Source organism: Empidonax traillii, unplaced genomic scaffold (genome assembly GCF_003031625.1).
Source record: "Empidonax traillii isolate 1590-97213 ecotype Southwest subspecies unplaced genomic scaffold, ASM303162v1 scaffold338:size1951571, whole genome shotgun sequence".
NCBI classification, from domain to species: Eukaryota; Metazoa; Chordata; class Aves; order Passeriformes; family Tyrannidae; genus Empidonax; species Empidonax traillii.
In genome coordinates, this window is record NW_020955531.1 from 31,105 (window position 1) to 44,885 (window position 13,781).

The 13,781-nt window shown below is 44.1% G+C and overlaps 1 protein-coding gene across 2 annotated transcripts in view; it reads left to right on the top strand.

Moving 5' to 3' along the window:
- LOC114061526 (breakpoint cluster region protein) overlaps positions 1-13,781 on the top strand; it is an 80,737-nt gene that overhangs the window by 21,444 nt on the left and 45,512 nt on the right. For both annotated transcript variants that reach the window (XM_027892079.1, XM_027892080.1), the window contains exon 2: positions 10,695-10,879. In XM_027892079.1, coding sequence (XP_027747880.1) covers positions 10,695-10,879 — 185 coding nt within the window. The remainder of the gene's footprint in view (positions 1-10,694; positions 10,880-13,781) is intronic.

Genomic DNA, 13,781 nt, shown 5'->3' on the forward strand with positions numbered 1-13,781 from the left:
ACTTGGTGTATATATTTTGTGGTTTTTACCTCTTTGTGGCCAGAGAGTTTCCCTGACAAGCTTCCTTCACCACGAAGGAAAGAGAAGGTCTTGTATGGGGAGGTGAGGTTTGGGGACACACTCCCCTGGAAATCTGATTATTTTGTGTCTTGCCCGGGAATGAGCCCTGACTGTTGGCAATCCTTAGTTACATCCCCTGCACAACAGCAATAGTGCAAAGGCTTCTCTGGGGCTTGCAGTGGAGACAGCTGTCCTCACAGGTAAGTCCTTCTGCTTTGCCCTCTTCTGCACCAGCTGACCTGAATTGCAGCTTCTGAGTGCCCTTGAAGTGTTTGTGTGTGTGTGTGTGGCAGTCACAGCTCTGATCCTGCCTTGGTCTGTGTGTCCCTGAATATCCACACTTCCCCTCGAAATATTAGGGAGCCACAAGAGCTCAGTTCTTCCCCTTGGTGCAAAGTTTCTGTGTGAAACTGCTTTGTGACCTGCTGGGCTTGAGAACACGGAATAGTTTGCTTTGAGAGCTGCTGTCTGAGCAGGAGCTCTGCCCTCTGTGTACAAGTCTGGGTACAGAACAAAGCTGTTGGGGGGCACCAACATCCACACAGGTTCTTTAACTTGGGACTGGTGTGGTCCTGTTTTCCTTCGGTTGAAGTTCATTGGCATTTGAGTGCTTCCCCTTGGCAAGGCTTCAAAATCACTTGTGGGCTCATTCATGCTGTGGGATGTCAGGGCTTAACTAAGCGGTGGTGTTAACACATCTGTGTTACCAAAATAAGCTCCCTCTTATCCCCTGTTTTAATAAAATCTGAACAGCAGTGAATCAGTCAATGATGCTGGAGTGTAGACCAGCATTGTTGGTGTCTGATGAAGTGCACCATGAGCTCAGACAGAGAGGTCTTCCCTCTCAGCTGCTTTTCAGCTTCTCATAGAACTCTGGCACCACTATGCTGCTTGTTGTGGAATCATGTTTTTCTAAATTTATTCTTCACAATCATATAATTAGAGGAGGACTTCCACTTCTAAAAGCAGATTCTACACAGTTTGTGAAGAAGGGTGGTGTGGTGTGTCAGATGAGAACTTACCAACCCTAAACAACCATGTGACACCTTCATCTTAACTGGTAGTTTCAGGAGAAGAGGTGGGGGGAGTAGATGGTGCTTATTACTGCTGGTAGGGAGCTGTGTTCTACCTTCAGCATTTTTAATTTTAAAAAGTTTCTATAACTACCTTGCTGTGACTATGAATGACACAAAACTTGTTTTCTCCAGCCAGAGGATAGGAAGACACTGAGCTTGGGCAGCAGCTGTGTTCAGAAAAGGTTGTCGGTGGTGTAGGCAGAGCCATCTGCCCACCAAGGCATTTAGCTTGGGTTGCATGTTCTAGCCAAGATAGTAAATCAATAGCTTATTTTTCAGAGTGTTACAAGTAAGATGTCAATGGCAAGATTTACAGTGTAAATAGGAAAAGGGCAGCTAGCTTTATTGGCTTCTGAGTGTCCTAGCTGCACTGGTGAGAAAACAAAACAACATTGAAAAATAAAGCCAGAGCGACTCATCTTGAAAGAGGCTGAAGATCCAGATACAGAACAGTATGCCTATCAAACATGTTTACTGGTTTTTTTAATAGACTTTAATACCCCCCACTGCCTAGGGCTGGCCCTCCCTTCCCTTCTCGCAGAACTGTCAGTTCAGTTAAACTTTTGTTTTAACAGACACTTTCCTCTCTGCATGCCTGGACTGTTTGTCTGCTCTAGTTAAGTACAGGAAAAGGTATATACACGTTGTGGGGGTTTGTAACAGATCACCGTGTGGCAATTGCTCCATTTTATTTCTGTTAACTTTATAATCTACTCCTCTGGGGATTCCTGTTGCCAAAAGTTGTTTGAGGTGGCTGCAAAACTCTGAGACATTTGTGAAGAACAAAATAGTGAATAGATGCTGATGATGGTTGGAATTTTCTTCCTTCACTTGGCAGACGGTGGAGCCCCACTGGATATGAGAGGAGCAGCCCTCCCAGTGGAGTCAGTACATGCAGTTTCCTTTTGGGCTTTGTTACCAGGTTGTTGTGGTTTTTTTCAGAGATGAAGTACAGGCTGTAGTTTGAGCACAGCAGGAGTGCTGACCTGAACACTGACCTCAACAGTCAGGTTTGCTCCATCCCACCTCTGTGCTGTTGTGCTGCCGCATTCTGTGCAGGGGAATCAGTGAAATGGAACAGGGAACTGCTCTTATGTATAAAATAACACTCTTTCCAGTTATTTTTAGCTTAGCCAGCTCCTCCTGTGGTTTGCTGTGCTCCCTGCAAACCTGATTTAGAGGACAGTGGGGGAAACATGGACAGGAACTTACAAAGGGGAGACAACTTGAATCCTAGAACTTGAGCTCTCATAACGCAGCCCCTGCTTTTGTTGGCAAATTGACTTCGTTTCTTCACCTTTCAGCTGTGTGTGGTTCATGGTTGTTTACTTGTTTGGTTTTGTTTTGTGTGCTTTTTACTTTGTTTTTCTTGTAAACTTTTTCTCCATTTCAGTCAGCTTGCACCTCTGACCTAGTCAGTGCTAAAGCTCCTGGTGCCTTTGGGGCCAAGCCACAGGTACTTGTGAATGTACCTTCCTGTCCATGTATTTTTATGCTGAAAAAAAAAGTCGTCGACTGTGTACAACCACGCCTAAAATTTACCTTCTGCCTGTTAGATTTGCAGTAAATGAGAACAGCTAATCTTGGTCCACAATCCTGAGTAAGGAGTGGAAAATAAAACTGCAGGGATGTTCCGGTTTGCTTTGGGGTTTCCTTTGCCAAGGACATCCAGTGGCCTGACTGCCAGCATGAACTGAACAGGGAAACCTTTCCAGCCTGCCTGGGAAAACAGAACAGGAGAGGAATCTAAAGACATAGATCTTGGGTGGAAAGAGATTGACTTTCTGCTCTCTCCAAGGCAGGAGTTTTAGGTATTCATCCATGTTATGGGGTGTTGTGTTGTGCCCAGCAGTAAACAGTGAGGAGGAACAGCAAAAAAAGAAAAAGAGCAACAAGTTTCCCTGCTCTGGGCCCTGGCCTGCACTGAGTTCAGTGTGGTACCTGTGTCATTCAGGCCTGACCAAAATTTCTGTCTTCACCTGTTGGCAATGTATTTGCAGCCAGTCATGCTGGGAACGTACCTCATTCCTGGATGTGGGTGTTTGCTCACTGGTGGTGATTAAACCTTGTGGGTGACCTGGAGGAGCTGCAGCAGCCAGTAGGACATTGGTGGTGTCAGCTGTCACAGAGAAATGTTCCAGTCTTGCCTTCTGCAGTGACCCTGGGTGTAACTTTCTATCCTAATGTTAGTTACACCCCACCTGCTCATGGTATATCCTAAAATTTACAAATTGCTGTGGGACACCCTGTATGTGACAGGCCACATCTTCCAAACCTGTAACCTGTTCTCCTGCTAATCACAGCTGCTGATATCAGCTGGACTCCCCTGTCTAGTCTGTGGTGTGCTGTGGTTGTGCTTCCCTCCCAGCATTTCAGTGGGATTGAAACTGATCCGAGTGTCAGAAGTCTTGGAGAGATGGGAATTTACACCTCGGCTGCCCTTGCCTTGCTGCCCGCTGTGCCAGGCACTCACTCAGAGCCTGGCTGGGTGTGAGGTGTGGCTGACAGCTTGGGCTGCACTCTCAGCATGCAGCACTGCTAACCAGAGCTGTCTGGAGCAAGGATGAGCAGAGGGGAAGTTGTGCTGGCTGGCAGAAGGAGGTCTTTGGAATTTGCATGCACAGTCCTGTCTGGATTCTCTGGGATAATCAGGTTAGTTTCCTGTTTTTTTCCCTCGTAAGGACTCTCTCAGTAGCCTTAGTGAGCAGCTCCTTCTATCCTGTGGGAGGGCACCTTACATTTCCCTGAGGTGGAGAATGGGCTCAGTAATCCCAGCTTTCACATCGTGGCTGGGTGGTGGACCCTTGCTCTGTGTGAATGTTAAATCTGTCCCCGGGAATATGCCAATCGGAGCAAAAAGCGACATGTCTCAGTAACAGACTGCTCCAAACAGATCAGACCTGTCCTTTAGTCTCTGCATGAACTCTTCATTGAATATATGGGCAGATTAAAGAACTCTGATCTTCTTTTTTAGATGTTTAATGATCTGGGTTTGACACACCTAAAAGATTAAAAGTGGACTGCAGTTAATTCATCTCCTAAAGACTTAAGGGCGCTGTCTGCTATGAGGATAAAGCTCATCTGTGGGAGAGACAGAAGTTTCTTGGAGTCTGGTTAACATCTATGGCCTGAGATCCCCCGGGGGAGGGAGGGTGGAGACAACCACCAGCTGTCTTGCTGCTTCCATATGCAAGCTACATTGCTTTCTCCTTCTTCCATCTCTGAAGGAAGGTGCAGTTCTCAATCTGTTTGTGCACACACAGCACTCACGTGCACAGACCTTGCTCTTCCCCAAAAGACAGCAAAGCATGGTGTAAAATTTACATGTGACAGGTGCTTGTTTCTGCAGATACTTCATGTGCTTCAGGGAGATGAGCTGTTGAAATGGGAGAGCAGAGGATGCCAACCTGAAATTTATATGGTGATCTGCTAAAATTTTGGATTTACAACACTCCTTTCTGGGATGCTGTATAACCTGTAGTTGTCGTTCCAGTGTCCAGCTATGTATTTAGAAACCTCCCCTTCCCTCCACACAAAAGGTGCTGTTGCCCTTTTGTTCTGTTCCCTGGAGGATGTTTCTTTGCACTTGTCGGCATGTGCAGCGTTGCTTTCAGAGCCCATTCCATGTCTCCTGCAGCAGGGCCACTGCAGCCCAGCTGACTGTGTAAACTGTTCCCCTCTGTTTGGGCTCTGTGTGTTCATGTGTGTTCCTGTGGGTGGCTGTGTTATGTTTTTCACTGCAATTCTACTTTTGCAGCCCATGCTCCCAGTCAGCTTGCTCAGCAGAGTGAGGGATCATCCTCTGTGGGCATTTCCTCTGGGGAGTGATGGGGTACCTATTTTTCCCCCCTTTTGATACTTGATCTTTGTGAGCTGTGGGACAGGCTGCTGGAATAGGTAGACACCACAGTCATTGTTTGTGGCTCTCAGTTTTATGCAAAAGTGTGTATACTGAGTATACTATTTCCTAGTTTTGGAGATGACAATTCAGAATATGTCAAGGAGATAAGCAGGATGTTTAGCTTTCCATAGTTTAGCTGTTGTATCTTTTAAAGAGTGGTGCTGTATTCCCTAGGCAACTGCATTCCCAGCCCATCCACACTGTTGTATCTCCACATGCACCAGGCCTGAATCCCTGATCCTTCTCTAAGTAGCTTGACCAGCACTAAGAAATAAAATTACATGATTCTATATTGTTTATCACCAGACAAACAGTGGTATATAAAAGCTTAGCTAAGGTTGGTAAGGCACATTAGTAACTTAAAGGTCACCAAAAAAAAAAAAAAAAAAAAAAAAAAAAAAAAAAAAAAAAAAAAAAAAAAAAAAAAAAAAAAAAAAAAAAAAAAAAAAAAAAAAAAAAAAAAAAAAAAAAAAAAAAAAAAAAAAAAAAAAAAAAAAAAAAAAAAAAAAAAAAAAAAAAAAAAAAAAAAAGTGGTGTTGCATTCCAGTAACTTATCCCTAAACCAGCCATGTGTAAATCCCAGGAACTGACTAAGCTTCAGCCTAAAGGAAAATAAAGCAGTGTTTTGTTAATATAATGTCTTCAATTGCAGTAGAAGCTTTTAAGTGCACCCACCCCTGATCCACCATGCATGTATCCTTCCAGTTTGGATTTCTGAGCCATGAACTAGATCAGGGAGCTGATCCAGCTTAGAAGGGAAGCGTCAAAGATATTTTTCTTTGAGCTGGCTGAGTTCTTTATCTGGACCACAGGCATCTGTGGGGCTGCAGAACTAAGGGGACAAGAGGGGAAGGGCCCACGCAGTGGTTTGGCTTGGTGGGGAAACCTTAAACCCCTGTTGCTGCCAAGACAACGCACTGTCAAACTATGGGCTCGCACATTCCCTGGCATAGAAACACTGAGGATGCAAAGTGCCTTAGCCCTGTTCTGCTCTGCAGCTGTGGGGATGTTTTTGGAGTGAGTGTAGACATTCCAAACTCGTGCTAGCCTTGGTACCATTCACAATGAAGCCACAGTGATGTGGGGCTTTGGCAGGACGTGCACCTCCCTTCCCCCTCCAGGATTCTAGGTATTTACTTAGGCAGGCAGGTCTGAGCTGCTGTGGCTTCACTGCTCTTTTAGCAGGATTAGCTGGAGCACAGCTAGCTTGGAATCTTCTCTGCAGGCTGCTGTTAAGCCTCTCAAGCAGCTATAGATGTTGTGCTGCTGTGAAAGTATGACACGTGCATTTGAACCATTGTGTGGCCTTGGATTAGATGCAGATAATCTTTCTTTTTACTTAGAAGTTAATTTCTTTTACCCTTTCTGCTTTCAAGTTAGATCTGTGATTTCATATTTCCGAAGAATGAATGTGGCACCCAGCATGAAGGGTGTAGGCAACAGGACAAGGGAACAGTGTTGCTGTGCTCTCTCTGAGTGCCAGTGAATTTGAGTAGCTGTAAATTTGTTAGATTCTTCCTTACTCCTCAGCCAGGTGAAATTTGAGGAAGTGAGGGAGAGAAGCAGTTGAGAAGAGGGGGGAGGCACAACAGCATAAAGAAAAGGAATATTATGTTTGAGAAAACCAAAAGAAAATGAAAAGAGGACAGAGATGAGAAAGGAGGCGACAGGATGGAAGCAGTAACTGAGGAGGGAGATGGTGGAAGAGATTTACAAAACTTGGAGCAGAGCAAGGCCAGGGAGGCCATTGCTGTAAGAACCAAGGGTGGAAATAAATGCTTGAGAATTTTAACAGAATGTTTGAATTAATGATGAGCCTTTGTACCCCCAGGTAGTTTGGTGCACCTGAAGGTGCAGGAGAGCAGTTCTGTTAGAGAATGTCTGAGGGCCAGTGGTAGAAAGAGTTCCTCTGTGTGCCAAGAGGGCTCATTTCTGTGAGTCACAGCTGCTGCTCCTCTCCGTGGGATGGGATCTCTTACAGGTTACCCAAAGAGGAGGAGAAAAGGGGATGCTGGTGAGATGAGAAGCGTGACACACGTGGAGCAGTGTCCTCGGCATGTCTCTCTGGTGCTCTCTCAGTACAGCATGTTTAGCCCACAGTCCTTTTTGCCTGCCCTTTTCCTTAGTTGTCCCCGGTCAGCAGTTGTCTGTTGTTGCTGTTTCATCTCTCTCTGGCCTTGGTGGCTCAGCTACTGATGGTGACTCCGAGACTGGCTGGCCCTACAAGGAGGATAAGAACCCTCTTAATGCTCACCTTCTCTGAGACACTGGCTAAGAAACCAAATGCTCTTGCTTGAGCCCATCTGCTGTCTCCACTTGCCATCTACAGCAGCAGCACCCAGAGCAGCTGGAGGTGTCAGAGCAGGTGAGCCCCAGCTCGGATCTCTTTGCCTTTCCCTCGCAGGTGGGGCCTGAGCAGGCTGTGAGTGCTGTGCTGGGCTGAGCAGCTCTCAATAACCTCGTTTCCCTAGCAACAGTGGGCTCTTTAATCACGGAGATACAAGGCTACCTCTGTTCCTGGTGCTGAGGCTCGTGGAGTGTATCTGGCTGTGGCAATATTTTGCTTCTGTTGGAAAAAAATGGCAGAATGAAAGCGAGAAGGTCTCTCTGCCTTTGAGAGAATTAAAATCTCCATAGGTGGATTTCAGTGCTGTGTGCAGCAATAATAGAAAGAAGAGGGATTATAACTACTTCTAAGCTTTTTAATGTGTGAAGGATCCCTGGAGGATACAGAAATAAAGTTTTAAATTCTGTGTGGAGCTTTATGCATAGATCTCATGGCAATCTGTGACACTGATAGATTCATTCCTTGTTGAGATGTGTTATTTTCATTTTTATGGATAGGGAGACAAAGTGATTCAAAGGTAGGCTGTATCTTGTTGCAAATCTGGCAGTAAGTCTCCTCTTCTGAGCTCGTGTCCTCCACCTGCCCTTTCCTTGTGTTTCAGGTAAAAGTGTCCCTGTGCAGTAGGAGACACAACATGGAAGGGAAGGTAGAAGTGTGAGGCTGTTTTTTAGCAGGAGAAAGTGAGGAAAGTGGAAATACTGTGATTCACTGCAAGCCTTTCTGCTAATGTATTTTAGTCTGCATTTACTCCTCCATTAACAAAAGTGGAGCAAACTATAAATTTTGCAAGGGAGCACTGGGAGTGAAAGAAATATATTCCTGCCTTAATTTCTGCACAGAGACTTGGTCTTGTTACTGCACACGTGCAGGAGAAACTGGTTTGGATAAGAATAGTTTGAAGAAACCTCTGAAGGAAAAAAGAATTCTTCCATGAGTAGACATGAAGCCTACATAAATGCCCAGGACTGATGTTCCTTCTTGGATAATGCCGGTGTTAAATTGTCAGTAATGTCTCACAGGCTTCTTGGCTTAGAAAGTTGCACAGGGGACACCTGAATGAAAACAGGTATCTGTACTCTTCCTCTGAGGTGACCTGGTGTTACGATTTTGTGGGTTTGGGTTCTTTTCTTTCTGGTGTGGGGCTTTGTTTGTTTGGGTTTTTCATTGTTATTATTTTAATACGGCGTAAATAGTGCAGAGATGAAAGGAGACACCCATCCTCCTTCCTACTTATTTTGATCTCTGGACTCAAAACAGTCCCTTACCCTTCTGGCCAAACAGAAGACCATCCACCTGTGTGTGAGGAGGGTATTTTTCCTTTTTAGTCTTACCTTGCCTGTTTGGGTTGTGCAAGGTGGGGGCTAATGCAATCTCCTGTTCTGCATCCTTTTAGCCAAAGAACTTCTGAGAATTCCAACAGGAGATTTGTTTGGCTTGCAGATGTTGTAGAAATTATCCAGCTTTGGGGTATCTAAAAAATCTCTTTTGTTTGTGACTGAGCATCCTTATCTCAGCCTTTCAGGCCTCTGGTTGCCAAATCAACTTAAAGGGTGTCTTCTGAATGGTTGTGGAGCTCTGAACACCTGTAACATCTAGCCCAAGGTTACTCCCACTGCTCGTTCCCATGGTCTTGCACAATCTGACGAGACTTGAGGAACCCTGAGAGCTTGAGCACGAGCAGGGGGGGACATGAAGCTCACTGAGCTTGTTAAAATAACACTGCCATGGTCCTTCAGCAGCCTAAAGGCCTCATGTCAGGCTGTTATTCAGCTGGGTGGTATTTGGTATGAGCCGAGACAGAGCCTCGTTTCTACAGTGAGTGTATTGTTGGGTTTTCAGTAGATTGTTTGCGTAAATTCCCGAGACCAGCTCTCCCTCCTGGAACAGCCACATGGATCAAGTTTTATTCTGTTCCACATAAAGTTCACATCCTTTACTGGAATGAGTCATGCTTTAACTGAGTTTACTGTGAGGGAGGAAAGTGGGCTTTAAAATGTTACTCCTCCACCCTGCCTTGGTGATGTATAACAGGATTATTAGTATGCCTGGCAGCAGCTGCTTATTATTTTCACAGAACCTGGATATTTGTGAAAACAAGTGAAAAATTGGTTCTACTTGTGTTGGAGTGTAATTATTTTTATTTTTCTTTGCGGCTTTGCCCTCCATAAAGCTCACCAGCTGCTGTAAAAGTGGATCTCGCTTATCTTCTCGGGGTTATTTTTCAGTTTTGGGAGAAGAGTGGCATTCTGTGCCTTGTAGCTGAAAGAGGGGGAGGAACTCTCCCACTGTGTGGTCACTGGCCCATGCATGGCTGTTGCTGTCACACACAGGACACTCCTGGGCACTGAGAGTTGAAAGGACTTCACAAGCCCCTGGAACTCATGGTGTTGTGCCACTGTGCAGAAACCAGATTTTGGCCCTGTCTATATTCTTTGTGCAGGGAGGTGCAAGACCTTTTAACCTATGGCAGAGGGAGCTGCTCAGTGTGTGTCCTGTTACAGGTTTTTGCAGAAGCAGTCTCTATATGCGGCTACTAAAGATACCAGAACAATTGTACTCCTCATCTTTCCTGCAGAAGTTCATTGATGTCTCGTGCAGTAATGGCTAATTTGACTCTTCATGCCACCATCCTTTGTCCTTTATGTTTTGGATGTGGTGTTGGTTTATTTTGGGGTTTTTTGGGGGGGAAGGGGAGATGGGATGGGCAGGAGGGAGTAGGGTAGTGGTTTGTTAGTTTGTTTAAGGAGTTGGGCTCAAAACCGAGGAGGAGAGTCAACCAATAGAAGAGGACCTCTTAGGATTTTGGGCTTGGCAGTAGATTGGTTCACTTGACGTATAAGACCTTTCTTTCCTGGTCCTCTTGTTCCTGAGTGGCCTGGAGAGGGTTACATTTCTCCCATGAGCTGTGTATTGTCTGTGCTTCCTAAACTGGCAGGGGCATCATCTGTTCACGTTCTGCAGAAAACCCAGGGTGTGTTACCACAACCTCTGCATTCTTAAACTCAGACTGCACAACTTCTATGGAGCCTGCAAAAGAATTTATTTTGATGCCATTGGTTTTGAAGGAAAATGTGAGGGAAAGAGCTGTAATGGAACGATCACTGATGTTAGAAAGGACTTCACCTTTTAGGACTTGGAATGAGTGAAATGAACTTTTGGTGGCAACATAAGTTTAGTTAAATTTACTCCTCTGTTGAAGTAGCACTGACTCTGGGTTTACTGGTAAGTAATGTGAGAGCTGGGAGGCAGTGCCTGGTGGGCCAGGCTGTCTCCTGGAGCGTGAGCAGACAGGTTTGTCTGTGTTTTGCAGATGCCCCATTTGGGGGGACACCGCCCGGCTACGCGTACGATGCCGACCGCGCCGAGGAGCAGAGGAGACACCATGACATGATGCCCTACATCGATGACTCGCCATCATCCTCACCCCACCTCAGCTCCAAGAGTCGGGGCAGCCGAGACACTCTGTCCTCAGGCTCTCTGGAATCTACAAAATCAGTGAGTCCTTTCCTGTCTCTGTGAATTTTAGTGGGGAGAATTGGTGATTGTTGCACTTGAGAGGGTCTCTAAATAACAGGTAGTTTAGACAGGAGAGTGTGGAACAAAACGTGTTCCCACATCTCTGTGTATGGGCTGTCATTGCCTTTCACAAGGAAAATAAAAGTTATTTTCGGGTAGGTTAAATGTTTTGATCAAGCATCTGGAATACAAGACCTGTGAAAGTGGAATAAGAGGAATTAAAACTGACAGCTCTGGAATGGTGACTTTGGGTGGGGGATGGCCACTGCTTGTGGTGGATTTGACTATTCACTAAATAGCTGCCTATCTAATGGTAGATAAAAGGTGCAGAAGGGACTGCCCAGCCTGACCTCTGGTTTAATGTGGCCCTTCAGGCTACCTTGCTTTATTTTTGTTTCAGGTTCAGTAGCGTGGCTATAGCTTGGAACTTACAGCAAAATTCAATTTTTGTTCTTACAGTAGTCTTGGCAATGAGTCTGCAGTATGCCTTGGTAAATAACTATTGACTTTGCTGTCTTCACAGTCAAAAATACCTTAGTTTCAGCTTGAATTAGTCTCTGACTTTCACCCTTTGTTTCTGTTTATCCTTTTGCAATAGATTGAGAGCCCTTAAATTCCAAGTTGCTGTTTCCTTGAATATCTTTGTCATTTGCAGACTTTTGGTTTCCTCGAGTCATTCATAAAAATGCTTAATATCACCAAGCCAACTGTCACTGCCTTCCTACTGCGTTCCTGAGAAAGTGTGGCCAACAACCTTGAATTCCCACATTGTAAATAACACTTGGAAATCTGTCATCTAAGTAGTTTAACTTATGTGTTGCTTTAGATTGTTCTGTCCTGTTAATTAAGATGTCATGGAAGAACAGGATGGGTATTTGACAAATATCAGCGTGCATGTAAATCATCTTTAAACCATCACCTGTATCAGACAGTTTTATTTTTCTTGCATCAAAAGTCAAGAGTCTGACAAGTTCCCCGAGCCATTGTGCTCAGTGTTCATTGCACACATCCTTCTACGGCTCTTTGTTGCTTACTGCCATTTCCAGGATGGATTCTAGGTTAAGAATCCTTCTTGAGACAGTGCTTTTGTTCTTCTTTGTCATTTATAGAAACGCATTGTCAAGATCTCTCAAAGCAGTATCAAGTAGATATATTGTTGATGTTTGCTTAGTTTTGCTTGACTGTAAAGTGTGGAATCTGGTTAGCTGCTCATGCTTTAGTCTGTTAATTTTGAGATGCTTTTTTATCACTCAAGATGAGAATTCTTGTGATATGTAAGAGGCTTTTGAGTGAAGAAATTATTGTTAGTAAATGCAAAAAGCTCCAAGAACATTTTAATATTGGCTTGAGATTTCCAGGTTATGTTTCTCAGGATGAAGGAAAAACGCTGCGTGACTACACATGGCTGAGAGTTATCTTCAAAGAACCAGTTGTCATAGTGCCTGTGACTGGAGGCCTGGAGGAAACACTAATATTTAATCTTGTTCTTTATTTATCTGAGCATTGCCTCATAAGCAGTTAACAGCAGTTAATTTCAAAGTTCCTTTAATAATGCTAGAAGGCCTGCCTTTTCAAAAATAATTTTAAACATAAATGGCTGCTTTCTTCTCTCTGACTATAAAACGATGTTTTATGGCTTCCAAAAGAAAGAGGTGTCCTGATACAAATTAGACTTTTAATCGTGAACCTCAGCTGCTTCAGCTGGTCCCATCTGTAATTAGTCCACAGTTGACAATTCCACTGATTAAGGATGATCCATAACAAGGAGGAAGAGACTAATTTACATAGAGTTGCAGTATTTCCAAGCAAGCTAAACTTTCTGTCATCACAAGTTGTTAGAGGGCTTTTGCTGTAGTTCTGTTTTCATCTGTCATGGAAAAGACATCAGGAACAAAATTAAGTGTCCAGCACACTGTGCTGAGCCAAACACATAAAATGTGTCAGACTAGAAATACCAGCATGTACATCTATTCTCTTTTCTTTTACACTAAACTTGATTAGCAGAAAATATGTTTTGTTTAGATGTGTTTGCTTTTATAGTTGTCTCCTTGCCCTTTTACTTTTTCCTTAGGTGCCTGCAGATACTTCTGAAAATTTTAGATTATCCTTATGACCAGAGTGTGGAAATCAGGTTAGCCCTATGTAACAACACAACATGTGCTATATAAACTACTTTGACAAAATATTAAGATGGTGAAGTCATTCAGCCTTGCCTTATGCCATAGCCTTGTCTTGAATCTTAATGAAAACTCTGGAATACTCAATCATCCTGTTTTTCCTATGGGGCTCCTGCACTGTGCAGTGAGCACAGTGAACGGTGCTCTCTGGATTCCACGTTCACCTCTGAGCTGTGTGTGCACCTTATTTACAGGGCACTGCAAACTCTGCTCTGAGTTCACAAGTATTCATTTCCTTGTGGCATGGCCATTAACTGTGGGTACAGTTGGAATGCTACACAGGTCTTAATTATCCTTGCAGTGTTCCTGTGAGATAAGAGGATGGTATCTTCATTAACCACAGGTAAGCAAGGCAGACGGGTTATAGGAAAAACATCTGCTAATTTTGGGTGCTTAATATGAGATGTGTAATCTTCTGCAAAACCAGGTTCTGACCTTTAATACAGTTTTCTTCCCATTTAAAGTAAAATACCTTTATTTTCATTCATAACCAAGAGTTAACAACACTCCAGTCAGACACTCTAAAAAATGGAGAACATTGCAAACAATGGTATTTTTATTTTTAATCTAAGTAATTCACTTAGCATCACACAGACATAGAAGCATTTTGGTATGCTGTTCATCTTCCTTATCCATGAGACCAGCTTTCCTCTTGGAGACTGGATTGTTGCTATCTGGATATTGAGGGCATCTTGCTTTGACTG